Below are 13,048 nucleotides of genomic sequence, written 5' to 3'. Positions count from 1 at the left end.
GTATTCCTCCCGTGGTCATTCCATTCATTCCTACACACCCCGTGTGTGTGTGCGCGTGCGTTTCGCGTTGGCACGCTCAAGAGCGCTTCCACTGGCCGGCATCCTCAGTGCCCTTGCCGAGCGAGTTGGCGGCGTTCTCAACGCCGGTGCCAACGTTGCCGAGGCCGTCACCGACGGGGCGGCCGGCCTCGCCAGTAGCGCCGGTGATGGTGTCGCCGAGACCGCGGGTCGCAGCGCCGGTGACGTTACCGACGGTGCGGGACAGACCGCCGACAGTGTTGCCGAGCGCGGAGGTGAGGAACTGGGCTCCGCCAGTGACGCCGTTGTTGTTGCCAGAAGACATTGTGATGGGTTTGGTGGTTGGTAGTGGTTGGGTTGAAGGGTGCGTTGTGTAGTGTGTGTGTATGTTTGATTGATGGATGGCTTGTTGATGATGAGTTCTCGAAAGGAAAGAGCAATGTAGAGCGGCTTGAGGCGACGTTCTTATAATCCTCTGGCTCTCAGGCAACAGGCATCTCTCTCTCTCTCATCTGACGAATTTCAAACGCAAGGCCAAGCAACGACACAACACCCATCACCCTCAACATCATCCCCACCCCCCTGGACAAGGCGTGACGTCAGGCCCACTTCAGGGTCTCGAGAGCTGCGAAAGAGTGGGTGTGGCTGATCATCCTGCGATCGCGCCTATCACAGCCACACCTACCCTGGGGGCTTGACATCACAGCGATGAGAGAATAACAAGAACAACTCCTCACCAAGGACCGGGCCCCCCGCTCCCCTCTCCGGTGGCCCAGCTGGGCAGGGGTTGCGCGCGATGGCCTGCATGTGATGCTCCTGGTGTTCGAGGCCCCTTCTCGACTGCGTGACACCGTGAGGGAGCCGGGGGGGGGGCAGTTGCGTGCGATGATGCAACCTGGGGGCGAAAAATGGCGGCGCAAGGGTCCTCTCCCTGGAGAACCGCGCAACGGGAACGGGATGGAGGGCTGCGATGATGAACCCTGGGATGGCGGATGGAAGCGAGCCAAGGGCAAATAGGCAGTTGCACCGAAGGGAGGCGGGCAGCTTGGTTCGTCTTGGATGCTCTGGATCGATGGATGTGACGATGCGTTGGGGCTGTGGCTGTGAACCTGGTTCTCCGTGCCACAGCTCTCACATGGCCTGCACGAGATGGTCAGTGGCGCCTCATCGAGATCGTCGAGGCGTGGAAGAGTAATCAGCATGGTGAGATTTTCAGGTTTATGCAGCAGATCGTATTGAGTATTTGCAAAGTTTCCAGCGGGATGATGGGATGCGAGAGCAGTCAGCAATTGCAGTGGCTATAGGCATTGGTAGCGGGCAGCTTGATATCGAATTCCGATTAGTCTAGTGGTTAGGATATCGGCTTGTCACGCCGGGGACCGGGGTTCAATTCCCCGATCGGAAGTTTTCTTTTGCTCTCGCGGGTAACGAGATGTTTTAGAGGCCATTCTTTTCTTACTGTCGCGCTTTTTTGCACCCTTTATTTGTTTGCAATTTTATGAGCTTGGTTTTTGAATCTGAGCGGCGAACACAGGCTTGCCATATCAAAAACGGACAAACATGTGTACCAGCGGGCATGGAGCAAATGTGTTGACCTGCAACCCCAGTAGCAACGAAATGATACGTACGATCTCCAGCCTTCAAACATGTTGAGATCATCGCTTGCTCAAAAGCTTAATTGTGCTTCCCTGCCGCTTCCTCGCCACAATGTCTTTATTCGCCAGCTTACCAAGGTTTCGATCACCACACGTGGCCAGGGTTTCACAGGAGACGGCCCGTCCTTGCAGTCATCCTTGCTAGGCAACGTCAGAAACGTCCATCGTTGAGTACATGATCTTCGTGTTCATGGAGTCTGGTTCGTATACGGTCGCCACCGTAAAAGGAATCACCGCCATGAGGCCTCATCTTTCAAAGTAGGCCTTCAGCACGCTAGAGCTATTGCTCCTCGCAGCACCTGAAGAACTGTAGCCAGAGACACGGGATGATCTCCTGTCTGGTATGCTTTGCTGCTGGTACGGCTGAATGTTGGGCTTCAGGACGGCAGCCCAGACGTCTACAATGCCCTGTTCGTCCGAATCAAGCCATCAACTCTGCGAGACCATGCATCTCTCGGCCCCATTTTGTGTGGCGGTCAAGGAGGACATGCCGTGGCAAGTTTTGTGCCACAGTTGCCATCTTCGTCAGAGCCGGGAAACCACTTACGCGAGAGCTTCTCCCTACGGCACGCAACGTGATAGGCAAGGCAGAGGCACCGTTCAGCGCGAAGCTCGCCAGCATCGTGACGCTCGTGATGACCGGGGACAAGTCGTCATCAGGGCCGTCGGTAGGCCCGAACCTTGGTCGCCTGTCTTCCTTGCCACGAACCAGAGGCATGGCAACGTACTGTACGATGTAGCGTCGGAAGCACGCCCATGTTGGAGTAGTGATGTGGACTTTCATTGGGGTGAATTGGACTGTAGCTGCGGGTGTCCCGCCGGCTGCACGGTGGGCTGTGGTCATCGGATCGTCGAGGTCATTCCAGGTTTGTGGACTCGGCTAGCAAGGCCTCGACAGGTTGCAGCCAGGGACTCGTTCGACGAGATGACGTTACACCACGGGCGAGTCTGTCGATCAGATGGGTGCAGATGCTGTCAAGCCGGATGCCTCTCGTGGATGCCGAAAGAAGGCTGCCGAATGACCGCGCGAAGGCACCTCGACCTCGACACAGGCAGGCAGAGCATGTCTCGGATCTGCCTTTGCTCGCAGTCAAGTAGGGGTACAAGCACCCTGCCCCTTGCCAAGGATGGAATCCATGTCAAGAGCTGCCAGAAGGACCACGGGAGACTCGCTAAGAGCTTGCTGACGTTTCGTACCGATACCTCCCAGGTCCGACACCAGAGCCAACACTCTTCCACAGCTGACAAGCCCCAACAAGGTAAAGTTGCCGTCTGACCATTACTGGCACAAATGCAGATTCAGGAAGATCTGTGCATGTGAGGGCGACTCCACGGCTCATCTTCACAATGGGCTTTCGCCACAACCAGTGGTCAGCCCTCACCCCAGAAGCAGTAGCCAGGAGGTAATGCAGAACCGAGATATGCAACACCGGGTATTCGAGTGGGCAGCCAATCAGCTCTTCATCTGGTCTTGTTAATTATGGCTGGGAGGACAGAGAAGTACGGGTTTTCTCATTCGTGCAGTCGTATGTGCCGGGGATGCAGTATGGAGTGTACAAGCATGCTATTTCCGCAGGTTCAGGGGCTAAGGGTGGGTGGGCTGCGGCTACTATCCTCACATGTCCTAGCTTTTTTCCTTCCTCCGGACATCTGTTCGCGTGGCATGGGATCGAGATGCGCTGTGTGTGCCGTTGAGGAAACAACGGAAATGAAGCGAGCCGTGACATCGAGAGCACGACTGGAAACCCCGTCGAGCTGCTACGTTACTACCAACCGCTGCCGTCTCCCAGGTTGAGATGCAGTCAGTTCACAACATCTCTCGCACAAAAGAGAGGGCACCACCACAGCACGAAGAAACAGCCTATCCACGGGTAGGAAAGAACCGATGCCGTCTTGGCAGGGCGAGCCATGGTTCGCTCCAGCGCAAGCCAGCTCATGGGGGCACATCGCAGCGTCATTGAGCAATACGTTCTCGAAATTCTTTTGCAGCCTCATCTTGGTCTTGTCTATCATGTGCCGCTCTAGCAGCTCTATACGCCAAACTCGTCAAAGATGCGAATCCAGTCACCGGGCGTGGTTGACGACGTCCTTGAGGTTGGGGTCCTCCATCTCGGAGATGTACTTTTCGGCATCGAGCGCGGCCTGGCATCCGGACCCTGTGGCGTGTCAGCATGCGTCTGGACATGTCACAGGAGAAGAAGAAGAAGAAGAAGGGAGAAAAAAGCGTACCGGCGCTGGTGATGGCCTGCCTGTAGCGCTTGTCCTGGACGTCGCCAGCGGCAAAGACGCCCTCAATGTTGGTGAGCGGGGTGCCGGGCTGGGTGATGACGTAGCCCTCGTCGTCCGTGTCGAGCTGGCCCTTGACGAGGCTCGTGGCGGGGACGTGGCCGATGGCGTAGAAGAGGCCGTTGGCCTCGACCGTCTCCTCGGCGCCGGTGCGGGTGTCGTGGACGACGAGGTGGGACATGAGGCCCTTGTCGTCGCCCTTGACCTCCTTGGCGCCGCTGTGGAAGCGGACGGTGACCTTGGGGTGGCCGAGCAGGCGCTTGGCCATGATGGCGCTGGCGCGCAGGACGTCGCGGCGCACGAGGACGGTGACGTGGCTGCCGTACTTGGTCAGGAAGAGGGCCTCCTCGGCGGCCGAGTCGCCGCCGCCGACGACGACGAGGGGCTTGTTGCGGTAGATGGGCACGGCGCCGTCGCAGACGGCGCAGGCCGAGATGCCGTTCTGCCAGTACTTGTCCTCGCCGGGGATGCCGAGGCGGCGGGCCGAGGCGCCGGTCGCCAGGATGATGGCGTCGGCCGTGTGCGTCGTGTCGGGCGACCACTCGAGGGCGTAGCGGAAGGGCCGCTGCGAGAGGTCGAGCGTGGCGACCGTCTCGGAGACGATCTCGGTGCCGAAGCGCACCGACTGGGCGCGCATCTTGTCCATGAGCTCCTGGCCCATGATGCCGTCGGGGAAGCCGGGGAAGTTCTCGACATCGGTCGTCGTCGTGAGCTGGCCGCCGGCGGCGATGCCGTTGGCGAGGAAGCCTTCGTAGAGCACGGCTGCAGGGATGATCCAGTCAGTACGTGGCCACTGGTGCAGGGAGAGCGAGCACGAAGGCACTCACGCTTCATGTCGGCACGCGCGAGATAGACGGCGGCCGTGTGGGCCGCAGGGCCTGAGCCGATGACTTTTCGTTTCTGTCAGTACAAGATGTCGTGAACCTGTACAGCCCCTCCTCCTCCCTGTCGTCTTCATGGTCTAGCAGAGAGACAGCACAGACACAGAGAGAGAGAGAGGGGCGGAGCACGAGCGACAGAGACTGGGACGGAGCAGACAACCACATACTGACAATCTTGCTATGCATGGTTCTGGCGGCAAGGCTCGGCTTGGCGGTGTTCTTCTGCAGGGTCGTGGCGGTGGCCGCGAAGGAAAGTCCGCCCGCGCTGGCTCGCAGGGTCCGTCGAAAGGCGGATGAAAACAGCTTCGCGGTGCGCGTTCGTCGTCCACGCCGCTACGAGATCGCGTGGATGGGGATCGAAGGGTGGTGGGAGGAAAAAGAGAGGAGGGACGAAAAAAGCTCGAGCGCGCGAGAAATGCTGTGGCAGACACGGGGGCGGGCGCGAGGGATCGAGGGATCGCGGTCTCTGGGAAGCCAAGGTGTAATTATACTCCCTGAAAATAAACCGACTGACGGATGGGAGGGGGTTTTTTCCCCCCCTCCCAAGGCGGTAGGCCCTCCCAAGGCGGTAGGCCCTCCCAAGGCGGTAGGCCCCCCCAAGGCGGTAGGGTAGGCACCTTGAGAATTGCCCCGCGATCGGGCGCTCGGCATGTCCCTCTCTACTCTTCTGCGCCTATCGACCGTGATCCATCGCCTGCGCCTGCCGCCTGTCGTGCATCGCCATAGGTCCCTCGAATTCCAGATTCGAGGTGGGGGCTGAATAATGCACCCGCTTACTCATCTTTGCTCATCTCTCCTCATCTCTCCATTTCGTCGTTGACTCGGCCGAGCCTCGGTTGCACATTCAAGCCCCATCCCCTGACGTGGACGCTGGTCAGGGGCGAAGCTCTAGAAGAAGCACGGATCCCGAGTATGGATGATGAGTGGTAACCTCCCAACATGGCAATAACGATGCACAAGCGGCAGTTGTCCAACGCCGAAGCCCCAAGAAGATGCCCCAAGAAGGGGCGGCTGCTACCAAATGCTACCCTGACGCCTGATGCTGTCTTTTCCTCTCTGCATGCTGACTACCGCTGCCCCTCGTCAGCGCCATCCCTCTTCCCAAACCGCGCGCCGAACCCGCCCAGGTCTCGCCGGAAGAACTTGCCAAAGTTCTTGAGGTTCTCGTTCATCGCCTTCTCCGCCGCGGCGACGCCAGACCCCCCGCCGCCCTTCTCGCCGACGACGCCGCCCTGGCCCAGGTCCCGCGCCGCGCTGAGGAGCTTCTCGCCGAGGCTCGTCGCGTCAAACTTGCCCTGCAACCCGGCCATCGCCGTGGCGCTGCTGCCCGCCGCCGACAGCGCCGAGCTCGCCGTGTTGATCGACGCCCCGGCGACCCCGGCAACCGCCCCGGCACCGCCAATACTGCCGTGACCGCCGCCGCCGCCGCCACCGCCGCTCATGCTCTGGCTCGCCAGCAGCGGCGTCAGCAGCGGGCTGTTCTGCGCGAGCTTGCCGTCGTGCGCCTTGCTGTCGCGGTGGATGCCAAACAGCTCGAGGAGGTGCGCCTGGTCCTGCTTGCGCACCGCCTTGAGGTCGAGAATCTTCTTGAAGTTGACGTCCGACCGGTCGGCAATGTGGATGAGGTACGCCTGCACGAGGCCCTCGGGCGGCGACGGCCGCACCTGGAGCGTCTTGAGCAGCGGGTCGATGCGGTTCATCGTGTGCGCCACCCGCTTGACGAAGCTCGCCGGCGGCGCCTGCGCCTCGCCCGCCTTGCTGTGGAACGACAGCAGCCCTTCAAACGCCTTGGTCATGACGTACTTGTCGAGGAGCATCTGCCCGCGAGTCAGCTCTTGGCATTGGAGTAGGGGGGGGGGGGAGAAAGCACACGCCGACAGCAGAGAAAAATGATCAGACGTACCTGTTCGGCAGCCACCTCGGTCACCGGCTTGCACTGCACAATGTTGGCAATGTACGCCGACGCCATGTGGTCCACCAAGTTGTCGCAGAACGCCCTCGCGTACTGCTGCTTGACGACGAGCTCCAAAATCGCCTCGGCCCTGCCGTTGACGGCCCGGAGAAGCTCGCCGACGTAGGAGCTCTGATCCCCGACGCTCTCCATGGCGCCCCAGTTCGTGTTGCGCATCTCGCGCCACGCGCCCGCGCACTCGTGCTCGACGCTGCGCACGAGGGCGAGGACGGCGGCGCTGGCGACGCCCAGAAAAGCATCGGCCTGCGACGAGAGGTCGACTCTGTCCCTCAACTCGGGGTCGATGCGCTTCCTGATGTTCTCCTCGAGCTGATTCGCGTTTGTTGACCAAAAATCCGCCGTGTTCATGACCATGACTATGTCCTGCAGCGGCGGCCCCTGCGCGCCTCCCCTCGAGAGAAAATGGAGCAGCACCTGCTGGGCGTACTCGTCGAGGTACTTGGCGAGCGTCTTGGCGAGGTCGAGGAGGCGGTCGCTCGTAGACAGCTTGGCGCACTGTGACAGCGTGAGTTTGTAAAAGTGGAAGAGCTCAATGGCCGAGGGGATGACGGCCTGCGGCGTGAACTCCTCGTCCTCGGGGAGCAGCGGCTGGCTGCGGTACTTGGGAATCATGGCGGCGAGCTGCCTGTCCTGGCTCTCGACCCACAAGCTCAGGTACGGCTCAAAGGCCGCCGAGATGGAGCCGTGAAAGTTGGACGCCCGGTCGTCGGCCGAGCTCAGCGTGTCGATGCTGGCCCTGGGCCCGTCGGCGAAGCGCCTCTCGAGCCCGTGCTCAAAGTCGAGCGTCTCCTGCAGGCAGCTCAGCAGCAGGTTGACGTCGAGCTTGGGGCCCTCGGTCCGGCGCATGCTCCTCTCCAGGATGCCCTTGAAGTCCTCCCGCGTGCCGTCGCAAAAGGCCGCGGCCAGCATCTCGTTGGCGCGCCAGTGCGGGGGGAAGATGGCGGCGTGCTCGTCGTCGTGCGTCTTGAGCATGCGTTTGAACCACGCATAGCGCCGGCCGATGTTGTCGAGGCTGCCCGCCTCGTCGTTGCCCCGGAACACCTGTCGGTACTCGCGCAGTTCCGTGTTCACGTACCACGTCATGAGCCTCGACCGCGCGGCGTCGCCGAGGGCATCCATGACGTGGCAGGCCTCGACGAGCGTGCCCCGCCGCGCCGACACCTCGTCCTTGGCGAACGCCAGCTCAAAGTCCTCGCACACCTGCTCCAGCAACGTCCGCTGCAGCTCCGACACGCCGCGGCTCAGCGTCGCAATCTGCTCGATGCTGCGGTAGCTGTTGAAGTGCTTCATGAGCTGCAGCACGGCCTGCAAGAGGCTCGCGCACTCGCGGTACTGCCGCGTCCGCGCGTGGCCCTGCAGCTGCTCGTAGGCCGTCGTCAGCATCTGCAGCCGCTTGAGGGCCGTCATGCTGAGCGTGAGGTTGCGCTTCGTGCCGTCGAGGCGCTTGATGTCGGCCGTCATCGATGTGATGTTCTGCTCCGTCTCGATGGCTCGCGACCGCACCGTCTCGATCTTGCGGAACAGCTGGGCGAGCTCGGCCTGGGCGGACTGCATACGCTCGAGGCTCGAATCGGGCCCGTAGGCCTGGGCGAGCTCGAGCTCGGCAATGTCGGTGGAGACGTCATTCTTGTGTTCGTGGAGGGTTTGGGAAACGCGGCTGATCGATGTGACGGTCGAGGGGTGGGAGAAGAGGAGATTCAAGTGATCGATTGGGTCGTAGTCAACTGCGAGCTCGTCAGCCGGGGAGGGGGAAGTCCCAGGAGGCAGCCCGCAAGGGCACGATGGCACTGACCAGCATCCAGCGACGTGGGATCATCGAGCGCTACGCCATTCATGTTCGCAATGTCTGGAACTCCGAAGCCGAATGCGCTGCTTCTGCTGCTGATGCTGCTGATGCTGCTGCTACACGTGTAAATGGCAAGAGGGCCCTGTTGCTGTCTCGTTCGTTGCTTCTCGGGGCTGCCAATGCACTGAAGCTCTGCCGGCCGACGAGTAGACGCTGGCTTGGTCTATCAGTACGTAGCCTCTTGTTATCGGCTATCAGCACGTGCTGCCTGCTCGAGCTCCAGCTCCAGCCAGCTAAAAGGCACTCTTGTCACACTGACTGCCGCCTGGAACGGATGGCGGCCAGCCATGTGTGGGACCTGGGCGCGGAACCCAATCAGTGACCTGCCTGTGATTACATTGATACAGTCCCTACCTTCCTAGGTACCTACCTTGCCCACCACCTAGGTACCTTACCTATCTAGACCTACTACACACAAGGCGCCCTCCACCCACACCAAGAGCCCGCTACCACGCGATCCAAGACCGTGTTACGCTCCATCCACGCATCACATGTCTCATCTCAGATGCAGGAACGCAACAACGCCCCCATCACCTGCCGTACGACCCCAGCGAAAACTAACTGCCACAGTCGGCATCCAGTGCGCCGCCGGCCGGAGAGCAAGCCTCCAACGAGGCACGTACCTGGCCCTGAAGGGAGAAGGCTATGCCAATGCCGTGCCTAAGGCAAGGCAGGTTAAGGTGCCTACCTCATGCAGGCCTGCATTTCGTGCGCCCTGCCTTGCAGGTCTGCAGGCTGGCTGACTGACTGACCATGGAACGCCCTGTTCGCCACACGATGCAGGGCGCCGCCTCGAGAACGGCCGAGTGGCCCGAGCAGGGCAAAAAAAAAAAAAGATTTGACCGTCGAACCGTGCGAGACCTGGCCCCCGTCTATTTGCCTTGTCGTTTGGCCAGGTCTTTCGGGAGCCACCTTCCGAAGACTCAATCAGAGATGCCTATTGCGGATTTATCCGCCGCGTCTTACATGGTACAGCTCGAGCTCCACTGTGGGTGGCATCTCCAGCAGCTGGGCTATACCATGCCAAGTATCACGGCCTCATGCAATTGCATATCATCATTGCGATGGAGCAGTTGTGGCCTTGCACTTTCACAGTGTTCTCATCCACCGGCAACCGCAGGTTTGTACCACCATTCTGACATGGCCCCTGAATCCAGGCCGTTCGATTTGACTCTTTCTTCCCTTCTATAACTTTGCTGGAATGTTGTTGCCAAACAGGGTAGATATATGTGTACCCTTTCCGTGGCCCCAATGCGCTTCTCCCTCGGATCCGATGTTTGTCGCAAAAGCAAAACAACAATGTGCAGCAGCCAAGTGGCTGTGATTTGCTTGTTAATGAACCGCCTGGTATCCCCGCTCCAAAAAAAAAACGCCTTGCCACCGTCCGTCTATAGATTCCCATCGCCAGCCTCCTTTTTGAAAATCCGTCCCAGCAGTTCAACGCAGTGCCGTTCATTGCGTCTGAATCTCAATGGCACAAACCTGGCTCGTCTACACGACAGCCCAAATATCCTGCTTTCCCGCCCCCCAGAAAGGGCCGTCGGGGCGGATCTATGGGATCAACCCGAGGTTGGGCCGCTCAGAGGTCTCATGAAGAGTGCAGTGCTTGGAAGCCAGCCGCGACAAGACTGCGCGACCCTTTACCGTCTGCCGGTCCGTTCCAATAGAAGAGGCCCTACAGGCATAAGTTAGCTTAAAGCACCACAGTCAGCGCCACGTCTGGCCATGTTCGTCTGCTCACCCCTAGCCCCTTTTGCTTGCAGAACTGAGCCTTGGCCTTGACAGTCTCGGGGTTATCATAGCTCACGAATCCTCCGTCAGCGCCGATGCACTGCGCCGAGATGGACTTTTTATCAATCGTCTCCTTGGTACCGCTTCGTGGCAATTGCTTGTACTCGAATGTGCCATTGTCACCACCGCCCCCTCTGAACTTGTGGCCCGGCCCAGCTGCGCCCAGGAAACTTCGCCCGTAGAGCGGGATGCCGAGGAGAATCTTCCCCGGATTCACGCCCTTGGCGATCAGGTACTGCACGCCCGTAGCGCCAGATTCTTGGTCCTTCTGAGGGGCGTACAACTGGGAGTGATGTCCGCTCTTTGGCGTCCACGTGCCGAAGAAGTCGTATGCCATGAGATTGACGAAATCGAGATACTCGGCCGAAGCCTGGAGGGGAATATACTGAAGCACCATTCTGCTCGCCGGCAGGGCAGCGGTGAGTAAGTATTGGTCCTCTGGCAGATGAAGACGTATCGTCGCCAGCAGAGCCAGAAAGTCGTGGCCCTGCTGGGAGTCTGAGGGATACTCCCACACAACTGAGCAAATGTCAACATCGTTGCCTAGCTGGTCGTTTTGGTCTGCTGACTTACTGTCAATGCCGTCGAGGCCAGACGCATCAACTAACCCTTTTGCTGAGCGCGCAAAATTATCTCTGCAGATAGTGCTCGCGGCCACGACAGGAAAGATGGCCGAGGAACTGCCGCCGCCAATGGACAGAACAACCTGGAGATGCGGGTACTGTTGTTTGAGATGCATGAGAGACCCAAGGCCCCCTTGGACGCCATCGACCGGCGCCCCCGCATCCGCCCACTCATCGCTCAACTGGGAGGGTTCAAATCAGTAAAGAGTTGTTCCAACTGGAGTGAGCCAGCCGACTCACGAAAACACCACCATCCGGAGAGACATTTGCGAAAGCGTAGTACACATGATTGGTGTATCCATAGTTGAGCGCTCCTGGTGTGTCGCCCTGGTATATTCTCTCGTTGGGGAAATAAACGGCGTTCGTGTAAGCGAGCTTCGAAATGCTCTTGCCTCTGCGCTGTTTACGCGAGGATGAAGACGAGCTCATTCTGGAGTTGAATCGATCATGTGAAACAGAGAAGGGGAGCAAGACAGTATCGACGCGCGCGACAGCGAATATGGACTTGAAAGTGAAGAACGCTGACACGAGGGACAGGTGGAAAGAGAAGGCGGTTGGGTGAAGAGCATGTTGTTGTACAGGTCACAGTACCCAGTCGGGCAGCAAGCGCACCTCATGGGCAGGCTTTAGCAGCCCAGGACCTATATATACAGGGCGAGCTGCGACGGTGAGTGAATATGGGCAACTTGTGGCCATGTCTCGATGGTGGAGACAACACGCATCAAATTTACAGGTGAGGGCCCCGGTACCGCGATGCCACGATGCATGACATAATTTGGGCTGGGGTGTGTGCGTGCGATGGTCGAGGGGAAAGGGGGGGGAGGGAAGACACTTGCAGGGGACGGATGAATGAAACTTGCTAAAAAGATGCGGTACAGTACAGGCAGCAGAAACAGTTGGAGACGGGCAGGTGAGTGTAGGTAGGAAGCGTGGGATATCATGTCAAGTCAATCGCCTACTGGTTTGATTAGCTGGCCCATCCTCGCAGCTCCGTGCGTGGCATCCTCCGCCGAGCCTGTACATCTTCCGACTTGGACCGCCTATCCTTGGCGAAGCATGGCGATCAAAGTCGCATGTCAATGAGACCCCTGTCGCTGCTGCTTGTTGTGCTCACGAGTACGTAGCTACAGTAGCTTCGAGGCGTCTTGTCATAGGTACAAGCATATCCTCGAATGGCTAAAGAGCACCATGGCGGCCGTCACGTTGGCAGATGTCGGACCATGGATGGAAATGCAACATGGCGAGTCAGCGTCGAAGAGCGTAGGTTCTGCATGGAGTCCAGGGCGGCAGCGGCAGGTTGGTTCGGCCATTAAAGGGCAAGAATAAGAGAGATTTGTTGCCGGAAGGCGGCAGGGAGGAGGGTGAACAGAACCGTGCCCCAATTCGCAGAAGTGTCCCGTGTCGGGACAACCTGTGTCGGACCGGGATGCCGAGGAATATTCCAGCACGAGAGACGGTTCGGCAGGTTGAAGGCATGAGATGTGTCCGCATCACCGTGGTTGTCATGGTGAAACTAGGATCGGTGTGCGTTAGTCAAGTTCGATGGCCTCTGCGGCACGCTCGTGAGCCACATGCACAGGAGAGGAGAGTCCCTGGTCTAGACAGGGAAAGGGGATTCCAAGGTAGCCTTGGGTCATCAATGAGCTGCGGCTCCCGGGATGTTGCCTCAAAGGAGAGAGTCTGGTGTTCTAGAAGAAATGCCCCACGTCGTGGAAGGCTTGGAAAAGAAAAGTCATCCGAGGAACACAAGTCCTTCCCGCAAACGCCGCCCAACCAGACGGGACGGCAGCGGGGAGCAGGTCTCAAACTCGGGGGGGAGGGGGGGGCATTGAAAAACCGGCAACCCTAAAACAGCGTCCTTCCCTGCAAAACTTGGGGCTGGTGTTACAATGGTCGAAGCTTGAGTCGCAGCCAGGTGCGTCCTGGGCCTCCGGGGACACAAGATGTGCGATTTGTGTTCAAGGGCTGTACCCGTT

General features: G+C 59.4%; 4 protein-coding genes and 1 non-coding gene across 5 annotated transcripts; 1 reads left to right on the top strand and 4 right to left on the bottom strand.

Moving 5' to 3' along the window:
* Positions 1–76: 76 nt before the first annotated feature.
* Positions 77–343, bottom strand: D7B24_008927 (uncharacterized protein; the record flags this gene model as incomplete). The annotated part of the gene is made up of 1 exon (XM_028643007.1): positions 77–343. The coding sequence occupies one exon, from the start codon at positions 341–343 to the stop codon at positions 77–79; it is 267 nt and encodes an 88-aa protein (XP_028493307.1).
* Positions 344–1,351: 1,008 nt separating this feature from the next.
* D7B24_008926 lies at positions 1,352–1,423 on the top strand. The gene has a single exon. It is a non-coding gene; the product is annotated as a tRNA-Asp (tRNA).
* A 496-nt stretch (positions 1,424–1,919) lies between these two features.
* Positions 1,920–2,391, bottom strand: D7B24_008925 (uncharacterized protein; the record flags this gene model as incomplete). Its single annotated transcript, XM_028643006.1, has 2 exons — positions 1,920–2,081; positions 2,221–2,391. The coding sequence occupies 2 exons, from the start codon at positions 2,389–2,391 to the stop codon at positions 1,920–1,922; spliced, it is 333 nt and encodes a 110-aa protein (XP_028493306.1).
* Positions 2,392–3,737: 1,346 nt separating this feature from the next.
* On the bottom strand, positions 3,738–5,026 carry TRR1 (thioredoxin-disulfide reductase; the record flags this gene model as incomplete). Its single annotated transcript, XM_028643005.1, has 4 exons — positions 3,738–3,829; positions 3,903–4,721; positions 4,787–4,849; positions 5,008–5,026. 4 exons carry the CDS (start codon positions 5,024–5,026, stop codon positions 3,738–3,740), a joined length of 993 nt encoding a protein of 330 aa, XP_028493305.1.
* Positions 5,027–5,907: 881 nt separating this feature from the next.
* On the bottom strand, positions 5,908–11,501 carry VPS53 (Vacuolar protein sorting-associated protein 53; the record flags this gene model as incomplete). Its single annotated transcript, XM_028643004.1, has 7 exons — positions 5,908–6,657; positions 6,744–8,536; positions 8,605–8,811; positions 10,303–10,333; positions 10,400–10,968; positions 11,023–11,254; positions 11,313–11,501. 7 exons carry the CDS (start codon positions 11,499–11,501, stop codon positions 5,908–5,910), a joined length of 3,771 nt encoding a protein of 1,256 aa, XP_028493304.1.
* Positions 11,502–13,048: the final 1,547 nt, after the last annotated feature.

Source organism: Verticillium nonalfalfae (assembly GCF_003724135.2).
Source record: "Verticillium nonalfalfae strain VnAa140/NRRL 66861 chromosome Unknown scaffold_84, whole genome shotgun sequence".
In the NCBI taxonomy this organism is placed as follows: domain Eukaryota; kingdom Fungi; phylum Ascomycota; class Sordariomycetes; order Glomerellales; family Plectosphaerellaceae; genus Verticillium; species Verticillium nonalfalfae.
Note: the sequence above shows the minus strand (reverse complement) of the source record. Positions and strands in the feature narration are given on the sequence as shown.